Below are 17,134 nucleotides of genomic sequence, written 5' to 3' on the forward strand. Positions count from 1 at the left end.
CTAATTGCTAATTCATTTTACTACAAATTACCATGAAACTGTTTTGTGTTCTTAAAAAGTGTAACTGAAGTTGAGTTCTCAGATAAGGAAATAGGAATAAGGAAATTCATGCATCAATATTCATTCATAGCGTGCTTTGTTTATGACTTTATTCAAAATATAAAGCAAACACTGTGGTTTGTAAATCCATGGTGTGTGAGCCGAATCGTAACGTGCCCTATTTTATATGCCATTGCTCATTTCTGTTGCTATGATCTCTTAATTCCTTAAACATGAATATAAATGGCCTAGAAAGATAGTGTGGGTGTTGGAGAAACTTGTTAAAGACTGCACGCCTCTTAATAGAACTGTTTAAATCTACATAAATTAAGAAAATGAGGTGTGGTTTGAAAATTTTGAATTTGTTTGTTTGTAGATATTTAAAGAATTTCCAGCATATCACTCTGTTTCTGGATGGTTTTCTTCTTTTTATATGTCAGGCTCGATACCGGAAGGAACAGACTCTGCTTAAGCAGCTGCCCTGTGTTCCCTTGGTGGAAAATCTGCTGAAAGATGGCAGAGATGGATGTGCTTTAGCTGCTCTGATCCATTTTTACTGCCCAGAGATTGTTAGATTAGAGGGTAAGTCTGCCTGATTATAATAAGCCTGTTAACCAGGCATTAGACTAGCCTGATTATTATTTTAATAACATTTTAACTGAAACTTTAGTTATTTTTCCAATTTGTTTATTGATATTAAGTCAAAGTTCATTGGCTGAGGCATAACAGAATTATGGTATAATGCAAATCATAATACAGTGATCCCCCGCTCGTTGCGAGGGTTCCGTTCCAGGACCCCCCGCAACGAGCGGGTTTTCGCGAAGTAGCGCTGCGGAAGTAAAAACACCATCTGCGCATGTGCAGATGGTGTTTTTACTCCCGCAGCGCTAGCGAGGAGCCGAAGATTGGGGGCGGCGGGGCTGTTTTAAAATGTCGCCGCCGGCATGGGGGGCTTCCTAGCAGCCCCCCAAACCCGGGTTGGGGGTCCGGGGGGTGCTGGCAAGCCCCCCATGCCGGCGGCGACATTTTAAAACAGCCGCGCCGCGCTGGCTGTCGGCGCTTTCGAGCTGAGTCCCGGAGCGAATTCGCTCCGGGACTCAGCCCCAAAGCGCCGACAGCCAGCGCCGGCGAACGGCTTCTCCGCGCTGGCTGTCGGCGCTTTCGAGCTGAGTCCCGGAGCGAATTCGCTCCGGGACTCAGCCCCAAAGCGCCGACAGCCAGCGCCGGCGAACGGCTTCTCCGCGCTGGCTGTCGCCGCTTTCGAGCTGAGTCCCGGAGCGAATTCGCTCCGGGACTCAGCCCCAAAGCGCCGACAGCCAGCGCCGGCGAACGGCTTCTCCGCGCTGGCTGTCGCCGCTTTCGAGCTGAGTCCCGGAGCGAATTCGCTCCGGGACTCAGCCCCAAAGCGCCGACAGCCAGCGCCGGCGAACGGCTTCTCCGCGCTGGCTGTCACCGCTTTCGAGCTGAGTCCCGGAGCGAATTCGCTCCGGGACTCAGCCCCAAAGCGCCGACAGCCAGCGCCGGCGAACGGCTTCTCCGCGCTGGCTGTCGCCGCTTTCGAGCTGAGTCCCGGAGCGAATTCGTTCCGGGACTCAGCCCCAAAGCGCCGACAGCCAGCGCCGGCGAACGGCTTCTCCGCGCTGGCTGTCGCCGCTTTCGAGCTGAGTCCCGGAGCGAATTCGCTCCGGGACTCAGCTCAAAAGCGCCGACAGCCAGCGCCGGCGAACGGCTTCTCCGCGCTGGCTGTCGCCGCTTTCGAGCTGAGTCCCAGCGAGGCGGTGGGCTGGGAGCCACAGGTGAAAGGAGCTCGGGCATCGGAGCACGGCGCCAGGCATTGTTCTCCGGACCCCGCCCGCAGCCTGGAGAGGGAAAGGGCCGCCGCGGGGCTGAGCGGGCGGGGTCCGGAGAACAATGTCCGAGCTCCTTTCGCCTGCGGCTCCCAGCCCACCGCCTGTCTCCTGCTGCCCGGTTTAGCCAGGACACGAGCGGCGAAATGACTTGGAGGAATGTGAAGCTGAAACCGGCCGGTTTCAGCTTCACATTCCTCCAAGTCATTTCGCCGCTCGTGTCCTGGCTAAACTGGGCAGCAGGAGACAGGCGGTGGGCTGGGAGCCGCAGGCGAAAGGAGCTCAGGCATTGTTCTCTGGACCCCGCCCGCAGCCTGGAGAGGGAAAGGGCCGCCGCGGGGCTGAGCAGGCGGGGTCCGGAGAACAATGCCTGGCGCCGCGCTCCGATGCCCGAGCTCCTTTCACCTGCGGCTCCCAGCCCACCGCCTCGCTGGTTGGCTTCTCCTCCTGCTCAGCCTCGCCTCGGCCTTTGTGCGCGGCTTGTCCCGACAGCCCCCCACCCCAGCACTTTGAATCCAGCAGCTTCTGCTGGATACGGGCGGTGGGTGGGACGAGCGGCGCGGAAGCCAGGGGCTGTGGCAGTTCGCCCCCCCATCGCCCGTATCCAGCAGAAGCGGCGGGATTCAAAGTGCTGGGGTGGGGGGTGTCCCGACAGCCCCCCACCCCAGCACTTTGAATCCAGCAGCTTCTGCTGGATACGGGCGGTGGGTGGGACAAGCGGCGCGGAAGCCAGGGGCTGTGGCAGCTCGCCCCCCCATCGCCCGTATCCAGCAGAAGCGGCGGGATTCAAAGTGCTGGGGTGGGGGGTGTCCCGACAGCCCCCCACCCCAGCACTTTGAATCCAGCAGCTTCTGCTGGATACGGGCGGTGGGTGGGATGAGCGGCGTGGAAGCCAGGGGCTGTGGCAGCTCGCCCCGCCCATCGCCCGTATCCAGCAGAAGCGGCGGGATTCAAAGGGATTCAAGGCTAACTTCTGCTCTTGGCTTGAAGACTCAGCTGGGAAGCGGCACGGGTGTTTTAAAAGGTCTCCGCCGGCATGGGGGGCTTCCTACCCCCCCCCGAACCCCCAACCCGGGTTTGGGGGGGTGCTAAGAAGCCCCCCATGCCGGCGGAGACCTTTTAAAACACCCGTGCCGCTTCCCAACTGAGTCCCGAAGCCAAACGAACCCGGGTGGCCGGGCGAGCAGCGAGCAAATGGCGGGTGGCTGGGCGAAGGGCGGGCGAACGGAGGGCGAGCGGGTGCTGGGGGGGGCTTCTCGCCCTCCCGCCAGCAAGAGGGGAAAGACCCAGGGAAGCCGCCCAGCAGCTGATCTGCCCGGCGGGGAACACCATCTACGCATGTGTGGCCATAGGAAAAAAGGGCGCACATGCGCAGATGGTGTTTTTACTTCCGGGTTGAAAAATCGCGATGTAGCCCATTCGCAATGGTCGGGGACGCAATAACTGGGGGATCACTGTATTTGTGTTATCCTTGTTTGGCCAGTTTAATTAACTCTGTGGTTTTATGAAATTGGGAATAGGTGTCCTCACCAAACCAGTGCAATTCAACTGGAAGTTTAACTATTAATTTAAATAAAATACAAATTTAACTTTTTTTCTGTGAGATTTCTGTTGTGGCAACATGCTTAATAAACTAAAATTTGAAATTATCAGATATATAAAAAATTTGACTTTTATTTGGGTGTGACAATAAATAATTGCTTAACAAAATGGCAACAAACTTTTAATGAGACTTTGGCTTATAGCCCCTGTTCTGGTTTCTGGTAGAACTTTAGCTATTACAAATAACTCTTACTAAATGCAGTATTTCATAAACAAAGAAACTCCATCTTTATTCTCTTCCCTTCCGTATTCAAAATACAGTTCATACTAGCACATTCCTCTTCCTCCCATTATCTTTCTTAATTGCATTCCTCATGCATTCCTCCCAGCCTCCTCCGTTTAACAAGATTTATGTATTCACAGCATGATTCAAAAACAGCAGAAATGACTGTAAAATAACACAGAATGCATTTGCTTGCTTGGGAGCTGAACGGAAACACCCTTCATTTTAGCCCTACAACATTGAAACTCCACCCTTCTTCCCCACTGACTCTCCGATGTACCAAATACATCACTCCAGTATTTAACCCATTCCTCCCCTTAATATCTTCTTCCAAACACCTGTTCCTTACATTTTTGGACCTTCTGAATTTAGGATTGACCCAGCGAATGTCTGATTCTTCCTCGCTAGATTCTGGACTCATAGCAACATTCTGTGGCTGGCCTCCCACCTGTTCTACTACCTGTAACCCTGGGCCCACCACTAATTCATAAACACTATCTGTATCCAAGTCCTCACGTTCTTCATCATCCTCCAACTGACCAGGAGTATGTACAACAGCCCCCTGTGCCTTTCCCATTCCCTCAGCATGATTATTACTGTTTTGAGTTAATCCCAGATTTACATTTTTCTACAACTATGAAACAAACAAATGAAATGCAACCATGATTAATAAAGGTTATTTTTAAAAATAGAAAATATTAATAGCAGTTTAAAATTTCTATGTAAAAACACACACCAAAGTACAATTATAGAAATAAAGCTGATTGCCTCTTCATTATCTCATGGAGAAGATATTGTAAATGGGAAAAGGCAATTTGGTTGCTTAGGAGTAAATAATTACTACTAAGTGGGTTTTCCCTTTGTCAGAAGTCACAATTTAACAAAATTAACATGTGAATGATTGCACAGCCCAAGTACACCACTTACTTATTCTTGCTTTCACAGAGACAGGTAAAAAAAATCAAAAGGGTAACTGCTTAATGGGAATCAAGGATTAACTGTGCAGGGAAATTGACTTCAAACCAAATTTTGCTATTAGTTTAGAATCCCTTTTTAGATACACTCACTTAACACTAATGGTTGGTCACACCATAGAAAAAGTATCCCTTTTCAGGTTTTAACTATTTATTCACTAAGACGTTAAAGTGAATTAAAAGCACATGTTGTTTTTGTATATTGATTTGTGAAGTATGTTTTAGTATTAGGTGCCATTATTCCGAAGTATTGATATTTATTAATGTGTACCAAGCCGGTTTAGTGTAGTTAAGGCACAGGCTATAAATGGGAGACTTTGAGTTTTAATTCCATCTTAAGCACATACCCAGCTTGTTGACCTTGAACTCGTCCCTTTCCCTCAACCCTAAGAAGAAGCAGACAATGGCAAACCACTTTGAAAACTTTGCCAATAAATTTTAAAATTCTTGTCCAAGCGTCAAAAGCTGACTTGAAGGCAAAAAAATAATAATCAAAAGTATAATTCAACAAAATACAGGTCCGTTGCTTTATTTTGTGTGTCTAGTAGTTTCCATTGTTTACAAAATCACTAATTTAAAGGAGGTTACCTAACTGTAAATTGGCATTGCTGTGAATAAAACTCTATATGAGGAGTCTTTAAATGCTGTCTGAAATTGATTGTTTTCTTACAGACGTTTCATCACCCAAACTAGGTAATATCCTACATAGTGTTCTGGTTTCTGGTAGAAATTTAGCAATTACAAATAACTCTTATTAAATGCATTATATCATGAATAAAGAAACTCCATTTATTTCTCTGCTCTTCTGGAATTCAAACACAATTCATACACGCACTTATCTGTTGGTCCGTTATCTCCCTTGACTGCATTTCTCACATTCCTTCTCCTTCTCCACTTAACAAGATTTATTTTCCTAACAGCATGATTTCTAAAAACAGCAGCCCTGACTGTTAATCAACACAGAATACTTTTGCTTACTTGAGAGCGGCAAGAAAAACATCCATTTTTCTCTTCAACAACTTTGAAACTCCACCCTTCTTCCCCACTGACCCCCTGATGTACCAAATACATCATTACAGTATTTAACCCATTCCTCTCCTTAATATCGTCTTCCAGACACCTGTTCTCTACGTTTTTGGGCCCTTCTGAATTTAGGGTTAACCCAGCGAACGTCTGATTCTCCCTCACTAGATCCTGAACTCATAGCCCCGTCCTGTGGCTGGCCTCCCACCTGTTCTACTACCTGTAACTCCGGGCCCCCCACTAATTCATAAACGCTATCTGAATCCGAGTCCTCAATATCTTCATCATCCTCCAACTGACCAGGAGTATGTACAACACATAGCATATTGGAAATGAATTCTGGTTTTCAATTTGTTTCTGAATATTGGGAATTGTAGAGCCACTATAATTTTTTTTGTCTCTCCATCATATATAGATATCTGTTTGAAGGAAACCATGTCACTGGCTGATAGTTTGTACAATCTGCAATTGATCCAGGAATTTTGTCAGGAATATTTAAACCAATGTTGCCATTTTGCACTAGAAGATATGTTGTATGCTGCTTCTTCAGTAAAGGTAATACAAAACATGATGTGGTAGTTGGTTTATTCTCTCCAGAGTTATGTAAATGTACTCAGGTCCTGCCACTGCTTTCTTTTGCTAATCCATAATTAAACCATATAACCTATATTTTAATTTATTTTCCAATAGTGATTTATTAATTGCATACATCTTCACTCCTATACCATCTTTCTCCTGCATTGAATCAATTATCTTCAATATTTTTGAATACGGAATACATTTTCTCAGTGTTTTAACTGAAGCGAATTAATTTTGTTTATCAAAACATCTAGTTTGCTATTGCAATTTTAACATGTTATTTAGAATTATGCTAAGTCTTCAAAACTGTCACGTTGCCCACTTTCCTTTCAAAGAGGGAAGAGGAAAAATTACTCAAACACCATGACTGGAATTACCAATGTGGTCTATTTGCATCTAATCTCTTTTTCTAATACATTTTCTTTTTCATGAATCTAAAAAAGGAGTATTCTGTTTAATTGGAGGCAAAACTGTAATTGTATCAAGGTAATTGGAAATGACAAATATTTCTGGAATGGACTTGTCTATTTGCAGTGATGCATTGTAATAACCTTTAGATTTCCATTCCAAAAAGATGTGTAATCTCTTTAACTAAGGTTAAGTTAAGATTAAGTTAAATAAGATTAAATCTGATGTACCTTTCCTGGGAACTGTGTCTCAGTGAACTATTATACAGAATTTGAGCTTATTTTCTGAATAAAGAAAATAATGTCTATCTGTTTAATCTGAGCTTGAGGGTGGAGTGTCTCTGGTATTTACTGTGGTATAAATTATTTTGTGAGACTTTTAAATTAAAAAGTAAAGAGCTTTTCTGGCCTGGTTGAAATTTCACCACTGTTAATATTAAACATGGGTATTATTATCATGTTAAGTTACTATAATGAAAGCGTATGAGACATTTAATTTGCAAAATTAAAAATAAAGCAATATGCTATGAAAAGTGCTTTAATTCAAGCTAAATGAGGCATACATGTAAATAAAATATAAAAATATAGCTAAATCCTGCTTAATATATCTTGATAAATGAACTTGATTTTCTCTAAATCGATTTAATGTTAGGACATAAATGTGACTGAATCATGCTTAATATAAATTGATAAATTTTGTCTTTTTTTGCTTTAATTCTGAATTATAATTACCCATCTCCTCCCATTTATGACTGCAGGACTGTAACTTGTTGCTTGTATCCTTAAGGCTTATATTAATATTGATTGTTTCCTGATTGCTTATTTGTACCCTATGACAATCATTGTGTTGTATCTCACGAGTCTTGATGTATCTCTTCTTTTATGTACACTGAGAACATATGCACCAAAGACAAATTCCTTGGATGTCCAATTACAGTTGGCCAATAAAGAATTCTATTCTGTTCTGTTCTATTCCAGGGGTAGGCAATGTTGGCTTTTCTATAACTTGTGAACTTCACCTCCCAGAATTCCTGAGCCAATCATGCTAACTCAGGAATTCTGGGAGTTGAAGTCCACTTGTCATAGAAGAGCCAACTTTGCCTTCCCCTGTTCTGTTCTGTTCTATAATAATCTATTCTATAAAATTGCATAGCCCTTTCATTTAAGAGAAACAAATAATTGTGATGTCTTTCAACCTTTTCAGAAACCTATTCCTCAAATGTAAATAAGTAGTAAACTAGTGTAGTGTAGTAGTTAAGCTACTGGCAAGGATAAAGATGGAGATAGTCATGTTTACCTTCAGTTACAGAAACTTTTTCTCACTGACTAAATCAACAACCTCCCAGAGATTTATTTTTGTAGAGATGAAATACAGAAAAATCTATCCTTAAACTATCTTGAGGTTGTAGAGAAAGAACCAAGATATAAACGTAACAAAATGTTACAGAAAGGACAACCAGATATTCCTCCCAGAATTTTGACAAGGAAACACTCAACTAGCATTGTGCCATGGAATCTTAAGACTTCTGACACCTCAGTCTGGTTTATTAGTAAAGGCCAGTAGAATACCTAACTTACTGAAAACCTTTTACTTTGGGCTCGTGGGTCACTTATTTTAATGCTCAAAAGAATCTGAATTCAGTTGAATAGAATATGATATGCCTGCATGTCAGTAGACATTTAAGATCATAACATGCTTTTAAACTGTGAATAAACTCCCCTGCATCCTGCTGCATCAGTACAGTTTTGAGCGCCATTGCAACTGCAATCTGCTGTAGCTATTCTAGTTTGTCACTTTAAATTGATTTTCCAATGAGTAATGTGCTACTTATTTTATGATTTTCAACAAATCTGCAGTGTGTGTGTCCTGCAGAGCACATGAGTCTCCTTCTGCAGTTTAATGCAGTGGATAATTTCTGCCTTTTATATCAGTTATTATGTGCTACGTGATTTTAGCTTTTTTTCCTTATGGCAACTAAAAATCAATTGCTTATTATATCTTTGACCCCTTGATACTGTACAATGGTCTTTAAGTGTGGGCAGATTAAACCATTAGTCTATGTAATTAGTGCAGAATCAAGGTTTAAGGATTAGAAAAAACAAGATTTTGAATACATGCTAGTAAAGCCACCAAGTTATAAACAATAAGACGCCAGCAATAGCTTTATGGCCATGTATCTTTTTTTTTATGATTTATAAAAGGTGGGGAGGACAAAAGGGTTAAAAGTGGAAACATAAACAGCCATTAAGGGGGGAAAAGACTATAAAAGAAATGGTGTATTGGGTCTTTTGTTCTTTTATGTGCTTTGGATGATTCCTTAGAGATAGGGCTATTAGACTGCTACTAGTGCAGAAAAATTTAGAAAGCTCTAATAACCAATTGGTTATCTGAGTTAGTCAGTCCAAACCTGATTTCCGTTAACCAACAAGAAATTTGTTGCATAAAATGTTGTGGAAAAGCCTTGTTTCCTTGAATGAAACTAGATTTTTGCCATCTTTAGCGGGATTGACCAAAATATCAAGTACTGTATATGAAAAAGGTTTAAATTCCCACAGGGCAATTCAAAAAATCTAATCAAACATTTTAGAAAACAAGTACTTTTTTAATTAAGGCTACATTCTTTAAAAACTATGTTTTTCAATACAGTTTTGTTTTTCTCGCCATGTACATTTATATATCCGAATTAGACTGTGTTCCTTCTCTGTGTCATATAATATATGTCAGTATATACATATTTGTTTGTTTGTTTGTTATATTTTGTCATGTTTATATATGTATATTGGAGGTGATAACCCTTAGGGAGCTGTATACAATGAAATTTCATTTTAAGATATGCCAATTAGTGTACATTTAAAGTGATAAAGTTATTCTAAGTTCTAAATTTCTGATAAATCAAAACCAGACATTTATTAGAAAGAGTTTGGGAGCTTCCATATAAATAAATTTCAGTTTTTCTGCTTCATCATTTGAAAACTTCATTCTAAATAGATCTATATATGATATTTAATTAGGTACAAAAAGCTTCCTAGTCTTTTTGGCTTTCTATTATATACTATAAAGTAGGTCATGCTCATTTATTGAGGGTTAATTACTTGCAAAGGGAGGAAGCAACTGATAATTTTCCAGCCTCATCTTTGTGACACATGCCCTGCATAATAACCTGAATTCAACTATGCATCAGCTTTCTCTAAAATATTAATGTTGAAAGAACCCTATTTAAAATCCACTCTTATTAAAAAAACTGGTCAGCCAGAATTATGTCAGTTCCAGTCATCCCGCTTCACTCAACACTGGGACAAAGCAGCCACACCTATAGACTTTTAAAAGATTATCATTTTTTTAAATTAATGCTTCCATGTTACACCTTGTGTCAATGAACTACTATTTGCTTTTCTAAAGATAACAAATAATTGCAATGCCAAATCAGTTTTGTAGGAAAAGAGATCACACATGTCATGGTATACCTTCTCTTGAAAGGTATACCTCTCAAAGGATCACCATTCCTATGTTGGTTAAGCTGTGAAAATGATGACTCAAATGTATCACACACAAAAAAAAGTATCTATCAGAAAAGAAAAATCCAGATATTTGGCTGTTCTTGTGATATTCCAAGGCAGACATAGAAAACCTCAGGCCCACAATGTTGTCCCTTTAAAGCAGGGGTCCCCAAACCTTTTACACAGGGGGCCAGTTCACTGTCCCTCAGACAGTTGGGGCCAGTTCACTGTCCCTCGGACTATAAAAAAAACTATGAACAAATCCCTATGCACCCTGCACATACCTTATTTTAACGTAAAAAACAAAATGGGAATGTACTATTTAGAGAGGGGAAAGAAGTCTGAAATTCATATATGTTTATGTTTTGTTTTTAATTTTCTTTTGTTAACATCTGGCAGCAACAGTTCCTCTCCCTAGAGGCGGCAAAGAAAGGGGCCAATTGCAGGCCCACTTTCCTCCCCGCCCCCTGGCTTTCCTCCTCCTCCTTGCCGCCGCCAGACGCTCAGCAGCAGAGTGGACGGGAGATTCGGGAGCTTAGTATATAGATGGTAAAATCACATACGCTGCCGCGGGCTGGATAAATGACCTCAGCGGGCCGCATCTGGCCCATGGGCCATAGTTTGGGGACTGCTGCTTTAAAGCATGTACATCACTGGTGGGTTCCTACCGGTTCAGACCCTTTCACGTGTATTGGTGGTGGAAATTTAGCCACAGTCACCAAACTGGTAGTGAATCCCAACTTGCCAGGCCCCCAAACGGTTCCCCGGTCACTGCTGCTTGAAAGCAGCTGACAAATTACCCTCTATGCATGTGCAAAGGCTTCTGCACATGCACAGATGGTCAGTACCCAGATGTGACACACGCACTTCCAATCCAATGCACGTAGTTCAGAACCAGTAGGGGAAGGTAAGAGAAACCCACCCCTGATCCACATAGGTCAGTTTTCCCTCTTGGAAAAGAGAATAACCATGTGGGGGAGATTGGAGATTGGTTCTTTGGTTCTTCCTTGACTAGATTGATCTTTGAAATGAAAATGACATGTATATTAAAGTTTAAATGTATGTGAAAGTTGTTGGGTTTTTTGTAAGAAGGTTCATGTTGTACACATGTATGCCACACTGCCTTATGTATTCAGACTGCCTTATGCATCATTCTCCAGAATAGTATGGGTACAATTCTCCAAGTTTTTTGAATCATCAGTCCAAAATGTTACCATCTTACCTGAAATAAATGTCAGTCAATTGTCTTTTTGTCTAGTTTTGCTGACTGCAAGTAATATGTACTTAATATTCCCATTGCGATATCTGAATATTGCTGAAACAAATCAAGGTTCTGGTTAATGTTACAGGCAGGCCTTGACTTATGACTATTCATTTAGCAACTGTTCAAAGTTAGTGGTGCTGGAAAGTGACAGGTGTTCACCATGGCAGCCTCTTTGCAGTCTTGTGATCATGATTTGGACACTTGGCTACTGGTTCATGTTGACCTCGATTGTAGCATCCTGGGGAATCACATGATTGCCATTTGCAGCCTTCTCAGTTGACTTGTGACAAGCCAAGTCAATACAGGAAGTTGAATCTACTTAAGAACTGTAGCAAAAAAAGTCATCAAATGTAGTTAGTTATTTGTCAATGATATGGTATGCCTATCTTGGCTAATATTGACTAAACAAACATCCTGCTCTCTCTCTTCTATTTAGAGTACAGATTACTTACTCAGCTCTTCTATTTAGAGTACTTTGTTCTATTTAAGAGCAAAAAGTAAAACTAACATCACCCGCTCACCTATACCTTGATATGATCTGTCTGTATATTACCTGTTACTAGTTAGATCCAGCTGCTGTGGCCTAGAGGTGGAGCTCTTGTATCACAATCAGGAGGTTGTGAGTTCAATCCTAGGTAGAGGCAGATGTAGGGTCTCCTGCTTGGGCAGGGGGTTGGACTAGATGACCTGCAAGGTCCCTCCCAACTCTGTTTTAATCTGTTAAATCTGTTACTTAGCTATCTTTGGGGTAAGTCAATCATTGTAACTATTGTTGAATATTAAGTGTATTGCCTCAGAGTATTGCCATGTAAACTGTCTCTAGGCAGACTATGTAAATAGGTTGCGCCTGATTGGCTGCGGCGCTGACAGCTCGCGTTTGAGCGGGAACTTTGTGTATAAATAGAGCCGGTTTTGCCGGCTCCAGCTGAGACGCGTTCCAGCTGGTAGTCACTTCTAAAGAGCTGAGAAATAAAGCGAACCGTCTCTGTACGTGCTGTCTCGAGTCACTTCACCTGGCGACGAGGATCCTTGCCAGGAGTCACGGCCTAAACCCCCAAAAACAACCCCTATGGACTGGGAGCCACCCCAGGGCCCGTGGTCTAGGCTGCATATAGATTTTGCTGGTCCCATTGATTCTAAATATTTTCTAATTGTTGTAGACGCATATTCTAAGTGGGTCGAAATAATATTAATGCATAATATCACCACATGCTCTACTATTAAAGCGTTACGCCACCTTTTTGCCACGCATGGCTACCCAGATGTGTTGGTTTCCGACAATGGGCCCCAACTGACAGCCAGACAGTTTGAACTCTTCCTGGATCAGTTAGGGGTAAGGCATGCCCTCATTTCTCCTTTTTCGCCATGGGCGAACGGATTGGCAGAGAGATACGTAAGAGTTGCCAAGGAAGCATTGAGGAGGGCTGGCCCTGGGGAGGTGCAAGAGCACCTTGATGAATTTTTATTGGCACAACATATGACTCCAAATTCAAGAACAAATAGAAGCCCAGCAGAGGTTTTAATGGGCAGGAAGCTCAGATCAACCTTGGACAGATTAAATCCTGTATATTGTACAAAGAATTATGTAAATAATAATGTTGGTAATGTTGAGAGAAATATGTATATGGGGCAATGTGTATTCGCAAGGAATTTCGATGGGGGCCCAAAGTGGTTGAAGGGCACTGTTATTCAACAAAAGGCTCCAAAAACTTATTTGATTTCTTTGAACGATGGCCGAGTATGGACTAGGCACATCGATCATTTGAGAGGGTGCCAAGACACTGGGCCAAATACTACCGTTAACCCGCTGATTGCACACGCAGGCCCACCGATGGAAACCAACGCAACGCCAACATGGACAGACTTAAATCTGGACTCACCCATCCGAAGCCGCTCGGCCAGCCTCCCGGAATCATCCTCGTCAACGGAGGTCGGAGATGTGCCAGCCCACTCAACTCTGGGCCTCGGAGTGCAACCAGGGCCTTCGGAGTCCAGAGGAGGTACCAGCGAATCGACCTCCTTCCATGCCTGCGACGAAGGACTAACTGAATTGCGCAGGTCCACAAGAAACACCCAAAGACCTCACCGATTGGATGAATATGTCACATGGCTTTCTGTATAATCTGTATGGTTTTTTTTTGTCTAGGAGGGGAGGGGTGTTGAATATTAAGTGTATTGCCTCAGAGTATTGCCATGTAAACTGTCTCTAGGCAGACTATGTAAATAGGTTGCGCCTGATTGGCTGCGGCGCTGACAGCTCGCGTTTGAGCGGGAACTTTGTGTATAAATAGAGCCGGTTTTGCCGGCTCCAGCTGAGACGCGTTCCAGCTGGTAGTCACTTCTAAAGAGCTGAGAAATAAAGCGAACCGTCTCTGTACGTGCTGTCTCGAGTCACTTCAACTATGTACACAAGAAGTTTATTAGACGAATAAATGCAGCTACACAAGCAGGAGGCTTCTCAGCTCAGAGAGAACTTCTTAGCTTGAAAAAACTTTGCTCAGGAATCATTTGTCTCCGTGTCCATGATTACTACAATCAAATCACCTAATGCCACACTTAACTACCATACAACTTAAGAACAAATTTTCCAGTTCCAGTTAAGACTGTAAGTCAAAGACTACCTGGGTTTAGTGTTTTCAAGAACGGGACAGAGTCCTATAACACAGTTAAGTATAAGGCACAGTATAAAAGTTTTCCAACATCAGACTGTCTCCATACAGTCATCTGTTTCTAGTAGTGCTATTATGGAATGTAGTATAAGGAGTTAGTTTTTTCACAGTAAAGTAGGAGAATTAAAGTAGGAGAATTAATTTATGCATGGTATGTCTGTGTGTGTGACTGTTAGCATATGGGGTTTTTAAAATATTTAAATATTTTAAATTTGTCTGATTGCTTATGATTTGTTTCTACATGTTGTGAGCCGCCCCGAGTCTTCGGAGAGGGGCGGCATACAAATCTAAGTAATAAATAAAATAAATAAATAAAGAATTACATCACTATCTCTCAGTATTGTAATGGAATTGAGGAATTGTTACTTTCTTCACTGTTGGTGATGTCAGTTTTGGTGAAGTGACAGACTTTCAAAAGTAACACCAATAACAAAAATTAGAACATATTTACAAAGGAAATCTAAAAGCTTGTTAAAAATGGCTAAGTGTTTTTGAAATGTAATTAAAATATTGAGCCTAGACCATTTTTAGCTATAAATAATTGGTCTTTTAGTAAATAAAAGGGATAGGATTCCTGAAGCAGTCATCCTATCCCCATCCTTATATTGCAAGCTAATTTTAAAATCAATATATCTCTATAAATAAATTAGAGAATCTGTTGGGTTTATGCAAGCATCTTGGCTGAGATTAAACAATAGTTAATCCTTGCCTATTATATAAAACATTTTTAATATAATGCATTTAAGCGAAGAAAAAAACCCTAATGATCCTTTTTCTCCCTTGAATGATAAAATTTCAGGATGTTTCCATTCACTTTCAATATTGTGATGAATATAAAGGCAGTACATCTTTCCTCTTCCAATGCTATTTGAAGGTTGATAACTATGGCAACTAGATGCTTGTTTTCAGCTAAAGGAGACACTCACTGCATGTGAATGATCATGTTGCTGCTTAACCACTCTTTCCTCTTCGTTTCTCCTTGATAAAAACTAAATTAGGGAGTCCTTAATCATGGTTTTCTTTTACTTGAATTGGAAACCATCATTATCAGTTTGTGGAATATACTGGGCTGCTAAATGTTAATTTGAAGTTGGTTTAAGATACCAGGAAGCTAGGGATCCCCCCCCCCAAATTGGATGAAATAGAAAATACTGACTGGTTTCACAATTACAGTAAACTATAATACGGTTTCTTTTTGACGTTATGATGAATGAATGCACTCATTGCAGCTTGTCATTATGTGCAAACCAGGCTATTGTGGTTTCTCCAGCAAACACATTTAAACATTAAAGCATAACACTATATGAACATTGACAGTATTGCCCTATTTTTGGAATATAAGATGCACCTTAGTTTTTGGGGGGGGAAATAGGGGGACGGGGAAATCTGCCTACCAAATTGAGTATAAGGAAAGGAAAAAAAGAGGTTAACAATAAATGAGGGAATTTAAATGCAATAATGGAAACTACAGGATTTCTCCTGCAAGAATTCTGCAATGTGATGAGAAATAGGGTATTTTGGAGCATTTATTAAACATACTCAGGTTTGTCTTCAGATGTATATTTTTTGTGTTTTATCTAAACATAATATCACCTTTGCTCCGAAGGTTTCTTTCAAGCCCTAACCAGGTGCTAATGATTTTCCAAGCTCTTACTGGTTTGCAAGCTCTTTCATTGTTACTTTCTCTGAATAAGTTTTTTTAAGCCCTAACCAGGGGATAAAATAATGTGTTGAAACTGACCAGACTAAGGATGCTAGCCAGATGAATAGCTAGTAAGCAGATTCTTTTCCCTATTTTCCTCCCCCAAAACTAAGGTTATCTTATTCTCCGGTATGTCTTATACCTCAAAAAATACAGTAATATAACTCTTAATATATAATATATTTAATTTATCTGATGAAAGAGAAGAGTGCAAAGGTGATATTATGTTTAGATAAAACGCAAAAAAATATATACATCTGAAGACAAACCTGAGTATGTTTAATAAATGCTCCAAAATACCCTATTTTTCATCACATTGCAGAATTCTTACAGGAGAAATCCTGTAGTTTCCATTATTGCATTTAAATTCCCTCATTTATTGTTAACCTCTTTTTTCCTTTCCTTATAGTCTGACCAGCATATTGATGAAAAGCAGCTGGGTTGATTAATTTGATATAACCTATTATTTATGTCAAGGATGAATCTTAGGGGAAATAGTCACAGAAGGACAAAAAAGGAGTTAAAGAAATTAAGATAAACATATGAAATGTGAAAAAGTATTCAAAGATTGATTCATCTCCAAATAGGATGTAGAATGTTAGGAAAGATTATGTGGACACTGCTAGAACATAGTGAATGTTACAAAGTGCTTGAGAAATATGAGAATTATATACTAAGAAGAATACAGGTGGAATGAGACTGTGAAAAATGTGAATAGAAAATGATTATTGAAAAAATTAGGAAGATAGAAAGATATTTCATAGTTATAGAGAGAACAAGTAGTAGTTTCAGAAAATATAGGAGAGCTCTTCAAGGAAATTCTGATAAAGTTAATGTAAAAAATAAGAGTGATGTATTGTGAAAATATTGAAAATTATAGGGTATCTTTGTGTCCCTAGAAAAATTCTAAATAGATGAGACTTGCTTATCTAAGGGCTGTGCAATTTATTTAATGTTTCTATGAATGCTGCATATGACTATGGCTGACATTTGGAAGAAAGGTATTATGAGTGTGGATTGATTATAAAACTCAGTGACCCATATGAAAACAATGACTTATTTTCAAAACAAATATATGAATGTGGTCAAAGGAAAGGGGAAGGCCAAGACAACTGTAGTTTGAGTCAGTGAAATCTTCCTAAAGAAAGAGATTTTTAAAACTAGGAAGCAGTACATGGTTATTATAAAGCCAGAATGGTTTGCAAGAACAGAAAGCTATGGAAACATTCAGTAAATATTTTAGCAAGATTCAATTTTTCTTCCTTATTTGTGACATTAATTTTTTAGTCTTACTATTTCTTTTATCC

General features: G+C 40.9%; 1 protein-coding gene across 2 annotated transcripts in view; it reads left to right on the forward strand.

The window, feature by feature from the left end:
- The window catches only part of CAMSAP2 (calmodulin regulated spectrin associated protein family member 2), a 95,409-nt gene that overhangs the window by 52,346 nt on the left and 25,929 nt on the right, over positions 1 to 17,134 (forward strand). For both annotated transcript variants that reach the window (XM_070746395.1, XM_070746394.1), the window contains 2 exons: positions 480 to 621; positions 6,124 to 6,263. In XM_070746395.1, coding sequence (XP_070602496.1) covers positions 480 to 621; positions 6,124 to 6,263 — 282 coding nt within the window. The remainder of the gene's footprint in view (positions 1 to 479; positions 622 to 6,123; positions 6,264 to 17,134) is intronic.

Source organism: Erythrolamprus reginae, chromosome 3 (genome assembly GCF_031021105.1).
Source record: "Erythrolamprus reginae isolate rEryReg1 chromosome 3, rEryReg1.hap1, whole genome shotgun sequence".
NCBI lineage: Eukaryota > Metazoa > Chordata > Lepidosauria > Squamata > Dipsadidae > Erythrolamprus > Erythrolamprus reginae.